This window comes from Phalangium opilio, unplaced genomic scaffold (assembly GCF_054372755.1).
Source record: "Phalangium opilio isolate 3A_F unplaced genomic scaffold, DU_Popi_V2 ptg000042l_1, whole genome shotgun sequence".
Classification (NCBI taxonomy): Eukaryota; Metazoa; Arthropoda; class Arachnida; order Opiliones; family Phalangiidae; genus Phalangium; species Phalangium opilio.
In genome coordinates, this window is record NW_028324166.1 from 6,248,713 (window position 1) to 6,263,356 (window position 14,644).

General features: G+C 37.1%; 1 protein-coding gene across 1 annotated transcript; it reads left to right on the forward strand.

Annotated features, from left to right (window-relative positions):
• The first annotated feature begins 4 nt into the window (after positions 1-4).
• LOC149678704 (cytochrome P450 18a1-like) lies at positions 5-9,414 on the forward strand. The gene is made up of 7 exons (XM_089837198.1): positions 5-285; positions 955-1,079; positions 2,746-3,151; positions 6,086-6,192; positions 6,256-6,511; positions 7,270-7,463; positions 8,741-9,414. The coding sequence occupies exons 1-7, from the start codon at positions 89-91 to the stop codon at positions 8,911-8,913; spliced, it is 1,458 nt and encodes a 485-aa protein (XP_089693324.1). The 5' UTR covers positions 5-88; the 3' UTR covers positions 8,914-9,414.
• The last annotated feature ends 5,230 nt before the right edge of the window (positions 9,415-14,644 follow it).

Genomic DNA, 14,644 nt, shown 5'->3' on the forward strand with positions numbered 1-14,644 from the left:
CGATTTGACGACTGCCAAGGCAATGTAGCTGAAAAATTGAGCCTCATTATTTTCCTCTTTCCAATATCATTTTAACGGTTGTACAAAAATGGATACGACGGTTTTTCTAATATTAGCGTTCACCATCGGTTTGATATTAGCAGTGAAGAAATTATTATTTAAACTTCGGTACAAACTACCTCCCGGCCCCTTAAGCCTGCCATTAGTTGGTCATTTGCCGTTTCTTGATCCAGACCGACATCTTTATTTGCATAATCTTAGTGTCAAGTATGGGAGTGTTTTCAGGTAAGACGTAAAAAATACGAAATGAATTTTTTTGAAGTTGTAAATATGTATAATGCTAATTTCTGGTCGTAAAAGACCATCGACTAAGGCTTAAGTTCTATTTTAGTTTTTCCATGAAAAAAAAGAGGTTTTAAAATAAATTTTATCTTAAATATAGTGCAGATTCCACAATATTTTGTAGAGATGGGTCAATACCAGTTTAAACCGATACCGACACATCGGTTTAGCCAAATATCGGTAACGGTACCGATATGGCGTTTTATCAGCCTATCTCTGTAGTTGGGCCGATAGCAGTTTAAACCGATATATCGGTATCGGTTTAAACTGCTAACAGTATCGGTATCGGTCCATCTCTAACATTTAGGTTTAAATTCCTTTTAACAATATAGTATCTTAAAGTAAAAATTGAGGTTGGAGTTTTTCTTTGTACATGGATACACGATTTGAAATTTAAAAACTCATTATATTATAAACGGTTAACTAAATCATAACCAGGAATTTTACTTCAAAGGCCGTTCTACTTAATATTAAGTCTTCATCTGTTTTTATAAATTAAGTTAAAGTTGATTAATGTGCAATTAGTTATTATCAGGATTTAATTAGTTAACTTTGAGTCGATTGCAGTATCCAATAATTATTATATTAAATCATGTCACTTATATTACGTAGTTTATACTTGGGAACACGACTGACAGTTGTCGTTTCTGATTTCGAAAATCTCAAGGATGTTGGAAATAAAGATGCTTTTACTGGAAGACCCCCGCATGCTTTTGAATTTAACAGAAATAATCCACGTGAGTATATGAGCTTTTGATAAGAAACCTGCACTATTTGTCACAAACCATGTTGTTGGTCTTTCACTTTGCCGCCTTTTAAAACAGACAGATATGGTTTTTTAAAATGACAACCATTTTAAATTTGCTACTATAATCGCAATCGAACAGCACGAATTATACATATATGAGAACGTCGTCAGATATTATCTTAGAAAGAGACTAGTGCCCTATTTTACAATTAAGTTAATTAAACACTTACTTCAATGCATACTAATTTTCCTTTTAAAATAAATTAATTCAAATTACATCGAAAAATAAAATGGGAGGAGAAGAATCCAGTACAGATCACTCCACTAATAGTTTTTTCAACCTACACTTTTAACTTAATGAGGAAATTGTTTATTATGGTAAGGTGCATACTGCATAAGCGTGAAGAGTCTTATAAAATACATTTAGCTGACAACCTTTTAATGTAACTATAGGCCTATAGCGTTGAAATGTGGAATTTATACTAGTAATCGTTTAGGTAACAATTAGATCAAAATGATGTGTCTCTTTTTTCTCCTTTTTCTCGGAAAGCGTAGTACCGCTCAATATACTTGACCAGGAATACATAGATTTACTACTTGGAATCCTTAAGAGGCCATTTTATGGGCCTGGGTGTCTGACTGAAAGGGGAGAGGGTGTAAGAACCGTCACCGTTGACGTCATGCATAATTTATTTGACGTATTTTGCGACCTGGGCCGCGACTCCCGCGACCTATGCGCGGTGAACCCGAATGTAAACATGATACGTCGTCTGAACAAGTAGACCAAGGATTACGTTTCTAAAAATAAGGCGAGACTTGCTTTCCGTTAAAAACTCGATATTACTATTAAAAATTTAATTCCTTCCACTCTTCACCAAAGTTATACAAAAACAAAACATCAGTATCCATATGCAAAGGCTTAGGGTTTAAGGGGAGGTAACGTCATCTTTTCTCGAAATTATTATAGCATTCGTTTTCAATACCTAATTTCGAGCTACACTAACTTCTAAATCGTCGAATTTAGTTACAGTTAGAGAAATTTCCACCTCATAAACGTCGTTAACGTCAAACTGTTCCAAGTTCTCGCACTTTCCGATCATTTCGGAGCCGAAACTGATACAGACGACAGCTTAAAAGGTCATGATCTCGATCTGTCCCACAGTCCCACACATTAGCATAACCAATGAGACACGAGGAAGGAGGAGCAGGTGGTTTAAAAGTTTTTGGCGCTTCCCCTCACAGTCAATCAGATATTTGTGTGGGGTCTATGGCCTCTTAAAGATTCCAAGTACTAAATCTATGTATTCCTGACTTGACATATACTATCTATTAGGGACAGATTTAATTTTACGAGTCGGAATGGAGAACGGTTAGTATTTACTTCAGTCCGACTATAGCCGAGTATAGAGCCGCTCCCTCCAACATGTAACGAAAAGTTTATCTTATTGGCTCACTTAATCTACGTTTTGATGACGTTGCTGACGGAGACGGCGAAAAATACGCAATTCTTTTTTACCACTATCGCCATGACCCGCCTCTTCTTTCAAATCACTCCCCCTCCCCATTCCCGAGGAAAAGGGTCCGGGACAGATTACTCTGTTCTTCATTCCTACTTTTAAAATTAAATCTATCCCTGGTTCTATATTAATTTCCAGATTTTGGTGAAATGTCTGGGAGCGATTGGAAAGAACAGCGCCGGTTCATGTTAGCGTCCTTGCGTGAATTGGGCATGGGTAAAAGTTCAGGAGAACTCTTATCCTCGACCCAAGTTACGAATTTCTTGGAATCTCTGAAGAATTCTGTCGGCGAAACCGTAAACATCCGGGATGCTCTTGTGCCAGTGACGAACAATATTATTTTTGCCATGATGATGGACAAAGAGTATAATTCTGATGAAAATATAAAGAAGGCTGTAGACAGTTTTCAGACGAAAGGGATGGATCTCTTTGGTGAACGAGCCAAACAGTTTTACTACCCATTTCTTAGAACGATACTTAATCTGACGTCCAGTACAATTAAGACTAGCTTGGCTATCATTCACGATTTGGAGAAACATTTAACGTAAGATAATCTTTTCATGCTCATAAAATATTATAAAAACTTTTTCTATTTACAATTCCAATTGAACGTTGTGGGCAAATCCCTGTAGATGCAGAGAGAATTTATAATAGGGAGTGGAAGCTCATGCCCTTGACAGTGCTAAATACAATGTAGCTCAAACAGGTAGGCTGGCCAGGTAAATTTCCGGTCACATGACTCTCCTTTAATTTTAAAGTTTGCCCTCAATCACTGTTGGTTGTACAATTACCCAAAAAGGGTTCGCGATTTCGAGTGCGACTGGCGCCATTTGGAGTTATTTTAAGTCAGATGTTTCCCTTTCCCTAAAAAGGTTGTGTCCATCTCAACTAGACCCTCGCGCAACATTCTAGACCCACCCCAGAGGGAGGGGCCACAAAAATAGTACCGGAAATAGACCTGGCCAGTTTTGTTGATCAAGTGATTTTTGAGCTACATAATATTCCTCAGTTTCCACTCCCTATTATAAATTCTCTCTGGTAGATGATAGTTTCCATTAGAACAGATTCATAGTAAAACTGCATCCTTAGATCTTTTCGAGCGCAATTAGATGACACACCTTGGGTAGACTATAGTTGGGTCGAGTGAACTAAAAGGCCTTTTCTAACGATAAATTAATCCTTTTTGCTAAACTGCAAAATTGCTGAACTAACGAAATAACGGACACACAAACAGACTGAAAGGCCCACTGTAATACCTCTCGGGTATATACAGGGTGTTTCTGGAAAGTCTGGCACAAATTAACAGATATGTTCCTTGGGTCAAAAGGAGTCCGAAAGGTCCTATGACGTTTTGGGGTAAAGCGCTCCGTTGCGACGTTATGGGCTCTCAAAAGTAGGCCGAAAAACAAAGAGATTTTGCAGGATTATAGCACAAGTATTGTGGTTTTGACCCAATTGTTTTCAATTATTGAGCATAAGGCAATGATCGAAATAAGTTCAAAGCTAGTGGAAGACCGTGAACGTGTTAAACGGCCAAAAGCGTTAATCCCTTTGTTTTTATTAATGATTGTAATTAAAGGTAAGGAAAGTAGCTCAGATATCGGTTACTTGTTTGTTCAGATGTACTGGTAACTGACCAGTCTTTTATTCTTTATTTCAATTAGACACATTACTTTTACAATAATTCGAATGAACCCCTTAAATTTTACCATAGTTTGAATCGAACCCATTACATTTACAATAATTCGAATCGAATCCCATTAGTTTTACAATAATTCGAATCGAACATCATTACTTTTACAATAATTCGAATCGAACATCATTACTTTTACAATAATTCGAATCGAACATCATTACTTTTACAATTCGAATGAAACCCAATTACATTGTTCTACAAAAATTGTTCAATATGGGCATTATCAACGTTTAAGCAAACTTGCGCGCGTCGTTTGAAAGATTCACGAACACGTTCGAAGATTCCTGGTGTGTTACGGATGCTATCACATCCATCAATTATCCTTTGTCGTAAATCTTCGACATCGCGAACTTCACTTCGGTATACTAAGTCCTTGAGATGGCCCCAAAGAAAAAAATCGCATGGGTTGAGATCGGGAGATCTTGCTGGCCACGCAACAGTTCCGCCTCGACCTATCCACCTCCGGGGAAACGCGACATCAAGATATGCTCTAACTTGAAGACTAAAATGGTCGGATGAAGTTTCCCGGTTTCTCTCAAGCGTCTGTCGGCTGCCGTAAATGTTTGTTGATTGGGAATTTGTCGTTGAAGAAAGTGCTCCTGGTACAAGCGCCGAGCTTCCACCACATTTCCCCGAGCCAGTCCATACATAAAATGGATATCTGAGTACTTTGCATTCGTGAAGTAGACCATGATTAGTTCCAGATAAGCTTCCAAATGTGCACGCACGCCATGAAGCACGTTAAGGTACACACATTTAAGCCGTCTGTAAAAAACCTACAACTTCTGACGTTGAAAACTACCCTAATGTTTAGACCAACACAGCATAATTTGTTTTTAACGGAGGTGGATAGGTCGAGGCGAAACTGTTGCGTGGCCAGCAAGATCTCCCGATCTCAACCCATGCGATTTTTTTCTTTGGTATACTGAAGTGAAGTTCGCGATGTCGAAGATTTACGACAAAGGATAATTGATGGATGTGATAGCATCCGTAACACGCCAGGAATCTTCGAACGTGCTCGTGAATCTTTCAAACGACGCGCGCAAGTTTGATTAAACGTTGATGGTGCCCATTTTCAACAATTTTTGTAGAACAATGTAATTGGGTCTCATTCGAATTATTGCAAAAGTAAAGGGGTTCGATTCGAATTATTGTAAAAGTAATGGGGTTCGATTCGAATTATTGTAAAAGTAATGGGGTTCGATTCGAATTATTGTAAAAGTAATGGGGTTCGATTCGATTTTATTGTAAAAGTAATGGGTTTCGATTCGAATTATTGTAAATGTAATGGGTTCGATTCAAATTATTGTTAAATTTAAGGGGTTTATTCGAATTATTGTAAAAGTAATGTGTCTAATTGAAATAAAGAATAAAAGACTGGTCAATTACCAGTACATCTGAACAAACAAGTAACCGATATCTGAGCTACTTTCCTTACCTTTAATTACAATCATTAATAAAAACAAAGCGATTAACGCTTTTGGCCGTTTAACACGTTCACGGTCTTCCACTAGCTTTGAACTTATTTCGATCATTGCCTTATGCTCAATAATCGAAAACAATTGGGTCAAAACCACAATACTTGTGCTATAATCTTGCAAAATCTACTTGTTGTTCGGCCTACTTTTGAGAGCCCATAACGTCGCAACGGAGCGCTTTACCCCAAAACGTCATAGGACTTTTCGGACTCCTTTTGACCCAAGGAACATATCTGTTAATTTGTGCCAGACTTTCCAGAAACACCCTGTATGTAATATACAAACACATTTAATTTTTCTTCAGCAAAGTCATAAAAAATCATGAGGAGACATATGATGAAAATGAAAAACGGGACTTCATCGATTATTACCTTGGAGAAATACGGCGCAAAGAACTCCGAACCTTCACCAGTAAGCAAGTCTCGTTTAAAGCGCGAGAAACATTTTATTTTAACATGCTAACCGTTATTAAAGAGGAGACCCTTCTTGGTAACGCTGGAATTCTGATATTCATCGGAGCTGAAACGATAAAGATTTCCCTCGAATTTTCTTATATGAATATGGCTTCGCATCCCGAGGTTCAAGATAAAGTTTACAAAGAAATAGTTGAAGTTGTTGGTACTGAAAAATTGCCCCAATGGAGTGATCGCCACGACATGCCGTACACCCAAGCTGTTCTCCTGGAAATATGGCGATGGAATAACATCTTTGGTGTAAATGATCCAAGATGGTGAGAATTATAAGAAACATAACTATACATAAACGTGTAATATGTTCGATACCGACGAAGAAACAGATGTATTTTTAAAGAATAACAGACTTTAGTTCAATCAAAGAGAATTTATAATAGGGAGTGGGAACTGAGGAATATTATGTGGCTCAAAAATCACATGATCAACAAAACTGGCCATGTCTATTTCCGGTACTATTTTTTGTGGCCCCTCCCTCTAGGGTGGGTCTAGAATGTTGCGAGAGGGTCTAGGGGAGATGGACGCTACCTTTTCAGGGAAAGGGAAACATCTGACTTAAAATAACTCCAAATGGTGCCAGTCGCCCTCGAAATCGCGAACCCTTATTGGGTAATTGTACAACCAACAGTGATTGAGAGCAAACTTTAAAATTAAAGGAGTGTCATGTGACCGGAAATTTACCTGGCCAGTTTTAGCGTCGCAGCCTACTTGTTTGAGCTACATTGTATTTAGCACTGTCAAGGGCAAGAGCTTTCACTCCCTATTACAAATTCTCTCTGGTTCAATGCAACTGAAGAACTACAACTCTTAAGGAGTAGCGAAATTTTTAAATATCTTATTGAATACCATTCGACGAAAAAATGAGTATATCCGAGGTTTACTTACTAGGCTAAGATTCGCCGTGATACGGTGTCGTGGTCCATGATGTGCAGTTTGCGCACCAACAGATCTTTTATTTATCCTGGCGGCTTTAAGGGTTTCTCACAACTGACCGAATATTATAAATTGGCATTTTCAGGACCACTGAAGACACGAAAATAGGAAAGTTCGACGTCCCCAAAGAAACTGCCGTTCTTTTCTTGTTTCATTCAGTTCATCACGACAAGAAATTCTGGGGAGATCCCGAAAAGTTCAGGCCCGAAAGATTTCTCACGGAAGACGGCAAAAAAATTGATATTAAGAAATCTGAACGAGTCCTGACCTTCTCAATAGGTAAAGAAAGTGAAATATAAGTTTTTATGACCAAAAATTGGTTATAAAAAAGGGAAAAGTCACAAATGTGCACTTCCACCCATTTAACGTCTGCTTGATTGATGATTCAATAACGTTCTTAGATTGAAAATTATTGAAGACTGGTTTGTCTTGCATGACATTGTGTGACTATTTCCTTGATTTAACCAGAAGTAGGATAAGGGACTAGAAGTATTAAGGTAACCAAATTCTTCACTTGGCGAAAGTGAATATTCTTGATAACACACCAGCGTTTTGGCCCTCTGGTAGCGCTTTCTGAATTTTCCCTCCAAAACGTGAGACGCTCGCAGTGGTAGACGGCCGAACTAGATTCAAGGACCCGCGTCCGTGTTCCGCGGCTTTAGGTTGAGGGGGAGGGTGTAGGAAATGTTTTGGATCTCGACCAATTCTTTTCTCTCTAGTGTAGGCGCGATGGAAGCGGCATAAAATCTTCAAATTTGTTCACTAGTGCCAGGATCTATAACCCATGCTAGAGCTCTTTACTTCTAGTCTCATCCTACTTCTGATTTAACGTAACTATGTGTTGTCTACACAATGTTTTATGACACATTCTGCATGCTTAGTTTGACCTTTCAAATTGAGGCAGACTGTAAGAAACGCCATTAATGAATGGAGGGGAGTTAGCCCCTAAAACAATTACGTTAATTTAAGGGTGAAACGATTCTCTTTCATAAAATTTTTATAATTGGCCCCTAAAATATCAGCGACAATTTATGAAAGACCTTCTTTGCAATTGTAATAAGAGCACCATCTAGTACACATATTGATGGAAAATATTTCCCCTATGAAACTGGATATTTTCCTACATAAAAATCGACACGCACTGGCCTAGGTATCTCGGAGGCTCCGGAATAATTTATCTCGCTGTGCATTGAACCTTGCGCGCGGTCGACCTCACGTTTCTACTAAGAAATTAAAATACAGTTAGAAAACGTCTGAATCATAGTGACGGATAGCACTCAAGCATAGAAATAAACATGGGAGGTATTGAGGCACAATAGTTCCTATTGGCTGTATGTATTCTTGGTGTCTAATATATCTAATCTACCAAATGATGTGTCACAAGTTCGAAAACTATAGGAAATACTTCACTATGGTAAACCTCATACCTTAACAAATTGAAGAAACCTTAACAAATTTAGTTTACAGCACTGAAAACTGTCATACTTATTAATTTTTCGTTATTTATTTTATTTTTTAATTTTATTTTAATAAATCTGGAAATTTATTATTAACAGGCAAGCGTAGTTGTCCAGGTGAAACATTGGGAAAAGTTAACGTCTTTCTATATTTTTCTGCTGTTCTTCAAAGATTCAAGATTTTACCACCACCGGGAGGTTTGGATACTTCACTTCGCAAGTCTGTCATTAATACAATAGAAAACCCGACTATAAGGTTTGAGTTAAGGTAAACGCTTCGCTGCTCTCAATATAAGAACATGTAATCATTTAAAAGAAGGGCATAATTTAAACGTGCTTCATAAACAGAGAAATGCTGATTAGATTTTAATTCGCAGTACTGACATAATCCCCTAATTTCATGCATTACCAATACATTGATGTATTAAACCATAAGTTTATAAGATATGTTCCATAAGTATGTCACTACCCATACTTCGTAATGTTAGAGGCTTAATGAGAGCTAGTTCAAGAACGACGTGAGAATTGACTACACTCGGTTTTGCAGTCCATCCTCCTCTTTAGTCTGTACTAAGCCTTTGACAAGGCCTCACTACGCGTCGCTTTACAAGAATCTATGACGTTCACCTACGTCACTTCATGACAAGCTCTCATTAACGACTGACACACTTATGGAACATATCTTATAAACTTATGATTAAACAAATGACTTAATTTTCTGGCTGACCAAAATAAAATAAAAGTTTAATTTTTTTCGAGTTTCATAAGAATCTATTTGTACAGGTTGTATATTTCCAATCCAATGTCATACTCCTTCTTTGGTTGAATAAATGAAATTGAAATAAAAAAGAATTAGTGTCGAGTGTTTTTTTTTCTCCCTAGAAGAAGGCTCTTATGTGTTATATATCATTGAATCAACGATAAGAACAAGAGTAAATCAAGCCTCGGAGTATTGAGAATTTTTCACTCGTTCATCCTGCGCCCGTTACATTCATTCCAATTCCTAAATATGTACCCGATTACGCCAAAAACCGGGTTTAAAGGGTTGAAATAATTAAACTAAGACAGATCTCATTTCTTTGTCAGACACGGTTTTTACACTAATAAATACCAAAAACGTTATATTAAATATAAATGGTTTGTTAATTCTATGATAATATTTGTATACAATGCCTGTCTTAAATGCGGAAGTGGAGTATGTAATACTAATTCTTAAATTGTTTGAAGGAGACTCATCGAGGTGGCATGAAGAACCATAAATGATTTTTGTTAGGACTTCAACTAAGCAGAGCGTTAACGTTAGTAGAGTAGAACAGAAATTAACTACTGTAATTCTAGAGGGCCGAGAAAAGCTAACCCTCATCCTCGCTAGACACAAGAAGATCGTTCCTATAGTCTACTCCCGTTGACTATGAACTAATACTGCCTATCTCAAATGACTACATATGTTTTAGTTTCTCTATAGTTCTCTTACACAATGGAGCGATCAAGTACTGCAAATGTGATGTGGGCCTAGTTCTAATCAGTGCAGTAAGACTAATTATTTTAAGGGTAGGCTCAGTAGTTGAACCGCTTCAATGATATCGTCCGACTCAACCTCAATGTACCACAGCGTATTCGAGTTTAAATCTTCAATTCTTGATTAACTCTTGTAAGGAGCCTTGAGCCTTGAAGTTAAAAAAAAGAAAACATTTGACGACTGCCAAGGCCATGTAAGATGACAAATTGAGGCCCTGATATATTCGGTCTTTTTCCAAAATCATTTTAACGTTTGGACAAAAAATGGATACAACTCCCTACCTAATCCAAATGTTCACTATTTGTTTTATATTAGTGTTAAAGAAATTGCTGTTTAAAATTCGGTACAAAGTCAAACTACCACCCGGGTCCTTAAGCGTGCCATTAGTTGGCCATTTTCCATTTTTTGATCCAGACCGACATCTTTATTTACATAATCATGAGTGAATCATATGATTAACTCATGACATAATCTTAGTGTCAAGTATGGGAGTGTTTTCAGGTAAGATGTGAGGTCGTTTTCAATGCATAATTCTGGCCTGAAAAGAAGGTGACGTGTTGAAAGTGACAGTATAGCCTTTTTTTCTTTAGTCTTACATCAGGTAGACTTTCTCCATGAGCTCTGATTGGCGAGAAATTGTTGGAAACGGCAAAAAATCTAAAAGCGCATTGTCTTCAACTTCTTTTTGTCACCGACGTTTCCCGTGACCAACTTGTCTCTGATAACCCCATTCGCAAGTATTCAACTTTCTGGGATGGACACGTCACGTTGACCTAGAAATTAAAGTTCTGTTTAAATCATCGAGTAATTTTAGAAGCGAGCAAAAACAAGTTGGGAAATCTAAATAAACCTCTCCGAGTCGAGAAGAGGGCTAAGTAGACGAACGAAAAATATCACCTCACCACAATTCTGTCCCTTTCACTTTCCCTTCAATGACGAACGAAAAATTTCATACTGCCAAAGGCGGTACTGTGACACGCCTACTACAACTACAACAGGGCAAACCAAACTAAGAGCCTCATCGTAGATGTACATCATACGATGTGGCTAAAAAGGGTGAATTTCACGAAAATAAGAGTTAAAACTAAATCAATTGTTAGCATAATAATTTTTTGAAAACTTTAGAAAAGTTTCCATCACGCACAAGGATTCACTCATGCGGCAAATTTAATAAAAGTAACGCTCGAATGCGGAAACTCAAAAATGCGCAGCAAAAACTGAGAAAATAAGTCCTAAAATTAGAATAGTTTTATTAATTCCATTTCAGTCTAGCCAATCTGTTAGGACCGCTCACAACTAACCAAATTCAACTCAAATCAAAATGAAATTCTGTCTTTAATGTATCGAGAAAGAGGACCCAAATAGCCACATCTTAACGCATTTGAACTCTTTGTCTTTAACACGGCACCTACTGCGTTATTTAACACGTCCACGAGTAGAAAGTAAGGAAGAAATAAAATATAATGAGGGTTTAAACAGGAAAATTCTACACAGCTAAATTTGGTGAAGTATGTTTTTTTGCATTTAAATTTTAAATTTTTGCCCCTCACCAAACAATGTTCGTTTTTGCTTACGCCAATCACAAGCCCTTTCACGATCTTTTAAATGATTTGGAAAATTTATTTAAACTGCTTCAAATTTATAATCTACTGTTGCCCTCTCTGTACTTCAATTGAAAACATAAAACTTTATCTTCGTTACCAGATATCGCCGGATGTTATAGTCAATTGGAAGAGCTCTAATATGAGACAAAGTAGAGCCGAGTTAACAGTGTTTTAACTTAATACACACGCGAATGAACAAAATACTTATTTGCATCATACTGCGAAAATGTTTTCGCCTTAATTTTTCTTGGTGAAGTAAATGGAACCGTACATGTAGGTTTGAAAGACTTAAGTATTTTGAGTTAAGCCACTATTAGGGAAAATACACATATCAGATCAAATCCCTTCTTTCTGTTATTAAGAAAATATGACTCCCGTATTCTTAATGAACGATCATGGGCATGGGTGTCCCAATTCTTAACATCTAATATCTGGCACACGAATTGGAGTAAATATAAAACACTGGCACGGTGGCACCCTTATAATCATATTTTTGGTGCACAGCAGACTTAGTTTCTCTAAGGCAAAAGAGTAAACTCAATGAAGCCGAGTGAAACGTTCAATTTCCAAACCGTCAAATGTAGCCATAATGTAGAGCGGTTTATAAATAATCTAGGAGAGATATTATTTTTACCGAAATTATTAAGTTGTTCCAGGCTTTGATGCCACTTGAAATTTAATTCCATTTAAAAGTTATTTTCTTGGTTTCTGGTTTTGGAAGCCAGTCAAGAACGTAGTGTTACCCGTTTATTTTCAATGATATACTTCAGACAAACGACATCTTCTTGGTGTTGTAATATTCGATGTTTCCTTAGCTCTATCAGAGTATTTTCTTCTTTTAGTGATTAGTTTGGCAATCAATTGTATGTAGAGCATCTTATTCAGAAATATTGTTTGAGTTCGTTTTACAATAGATAATTTAACCATACTCAAAAATTTGTTTAATGGAAAAAATTATAGATTAGGGGGAGTTTTTAGTGTCTAGACATAGTTCTAAATGAAGCTTAGTAGCCATATTTTGCATTTTGCTTTTTAGCCACATCGTATGAGGTACATCTACGATGTGGCTCTTAGTTTGACCTGCCCTGTTGTAGTAGTAGTAGTAGTAGTAGTAGTAGTAGTAGTAGTAGTAGTAGTAGTGTCACAGTCCTGCCTTTGGCAGTACCAAATTTTTCGTTCGTCATTTTTGAACGTCGAGAGAAATTATTTTTCTTTTTAGTTAACGTTACAGTTTACAGGTGGAGTTTTAAACTTAATACAGGGAAGAAATTTTTTTTTACTTTTCTTCCTCCACGGAGAATCGAACAGCGGACTTTTCACTTGCCAGCCCAGTACTATACAGCCTCGTTTTGTTATATAGTTAATGTGAACATTGTTCTTATTAGTAGCTCCCTTACATAAAATGCCAAAGAGATCCCTCACTCAGTTTATATGAAGAATAAAGTTGCTAGGGGTGGTTTTCGTTTCCATAAAATTAATCACAGATTTTGACGAAAAACTGGAAAATGTCCATTGAAATCACGTGGCAAATTCTACCAGCTTACCCACTTTGTCCCTACCCTCACAAAAATAACTATACGTTTGTTATATTTCAAAATGCTCTTAAATGAAAGCCTCATCTTTTATTAAGAACAATTAAGTTTTCATAGTCTTAATTACATACTCTGATTTACGTCGCTTTACCCTTAGTACTTCATGTACGGCGCCACGTTCTTGATCTAAAACATTTAATTCTTTTGCGGTTGGTTCCCCAACAAGACTGCGCCGACAACAATAAGAAATTAAGAAGTAAAAATAATGAACGTCGAAAGAGCAAAATACTATAGAGCTCCCTTCTTTGAAGTAAGTTTAAACCATTTCATGATTTGCTATACTGTTCAAAGATAATGTTACAAGTCCAATGGAAACGAATTCATTGAACTAAGATAATTCCATAGATATGTTCAGCCTTGTCGTTCATACACATCAGCTAATCATGAATCACTTGAATGCGTGAATTTTTTAATTAGTTTTCGCCATATGTTATTTTGAATGACCAAGAACCGCTTTCCGGCTGTATGATCGAATTTCTCCATGTTCTACAAATATTTGACAATATCAAGTAATTAAGCGTAACGTTAATGCTCTGCTTTTATGTTTTTCCAGGGATAGATAGACTTTTTTAAGACGGAATAAACAATGTTTGGCCTTTACTTCAGTCCGACTCATAGACGAGTATATAGCCCCTTCCTTCAACACGTAACCAAAAAATTAAATTATCTTATTGGCTCATTAAAACTACGTATTGGTGACGTTGCTGACAAGGAGGGCCAAAAATACGTAATTCCTGTTTACCTCTTGCGTTGTACCATAGCCCACTCGATCACACGCGTCACGACGCAAGCTGCTCGCGCTATAGCGGGAGTGCGGATCGAGTGGGCTATGGTTGTACAGATAAGCGTCTTCACAGGGGCTCAAAATGGAGCCGTCTAAATGCGAGGGTCCGGTATTATTCGGGAATTGTTTTTAATAGCAATTAAGAAGGTAGTTAGTGAATTTGGTGCCGGTGTTTTGGATTTGGAGTACATCTGTAAGGGTGAAAAGTGATCGCTAGTTCTTTCTTAAGCCAAGCATGTCTACTATCCTCATGATTTTGTAAACGAATTTCATGAAGTTAATCAAGGCTTAGTGAATGGGCAGGAGTTTTGTGAGCTTAGTGTTTGGTTAAAACGTGTTCGTGCTGTAATATCTATGAAGACTTTTACTCAATTCTAACTCACTTTTAATTTTCTTGGGTTTTCCCCGTTTTTTTTCACTTGCAAGCGTAACTTCCATTTTTAAACAATGTTATTTCAAAAAATTACAATCTGAGCCCATTCCAACTTGGCAGACGAAGGGGCA

Bases quoted from the DNA above. Each gene is read 5' to 3' on its own strand.
- LOC149678704 (XM_089837198.1), top strand. From the start codon at position 89: ATGGATACGACGGTTTTTCTAATATTAGCGTTCACCATCGGTTTGATA. The intron at 286-954 runs GTAAGACGTAAA...TATATTACGTAG, and splicing joins AAGTATGGGAGTGTTTTCAG to TTTATACTTGGGAACACGAC. The intron at 7,464-8,740 runs GTAAAGAAAGTG...TATTATTAACAG, and splicing joins AGTCCTGACCTTCTCAATAG to GCAAGCGTAGTTGTCCAGGT.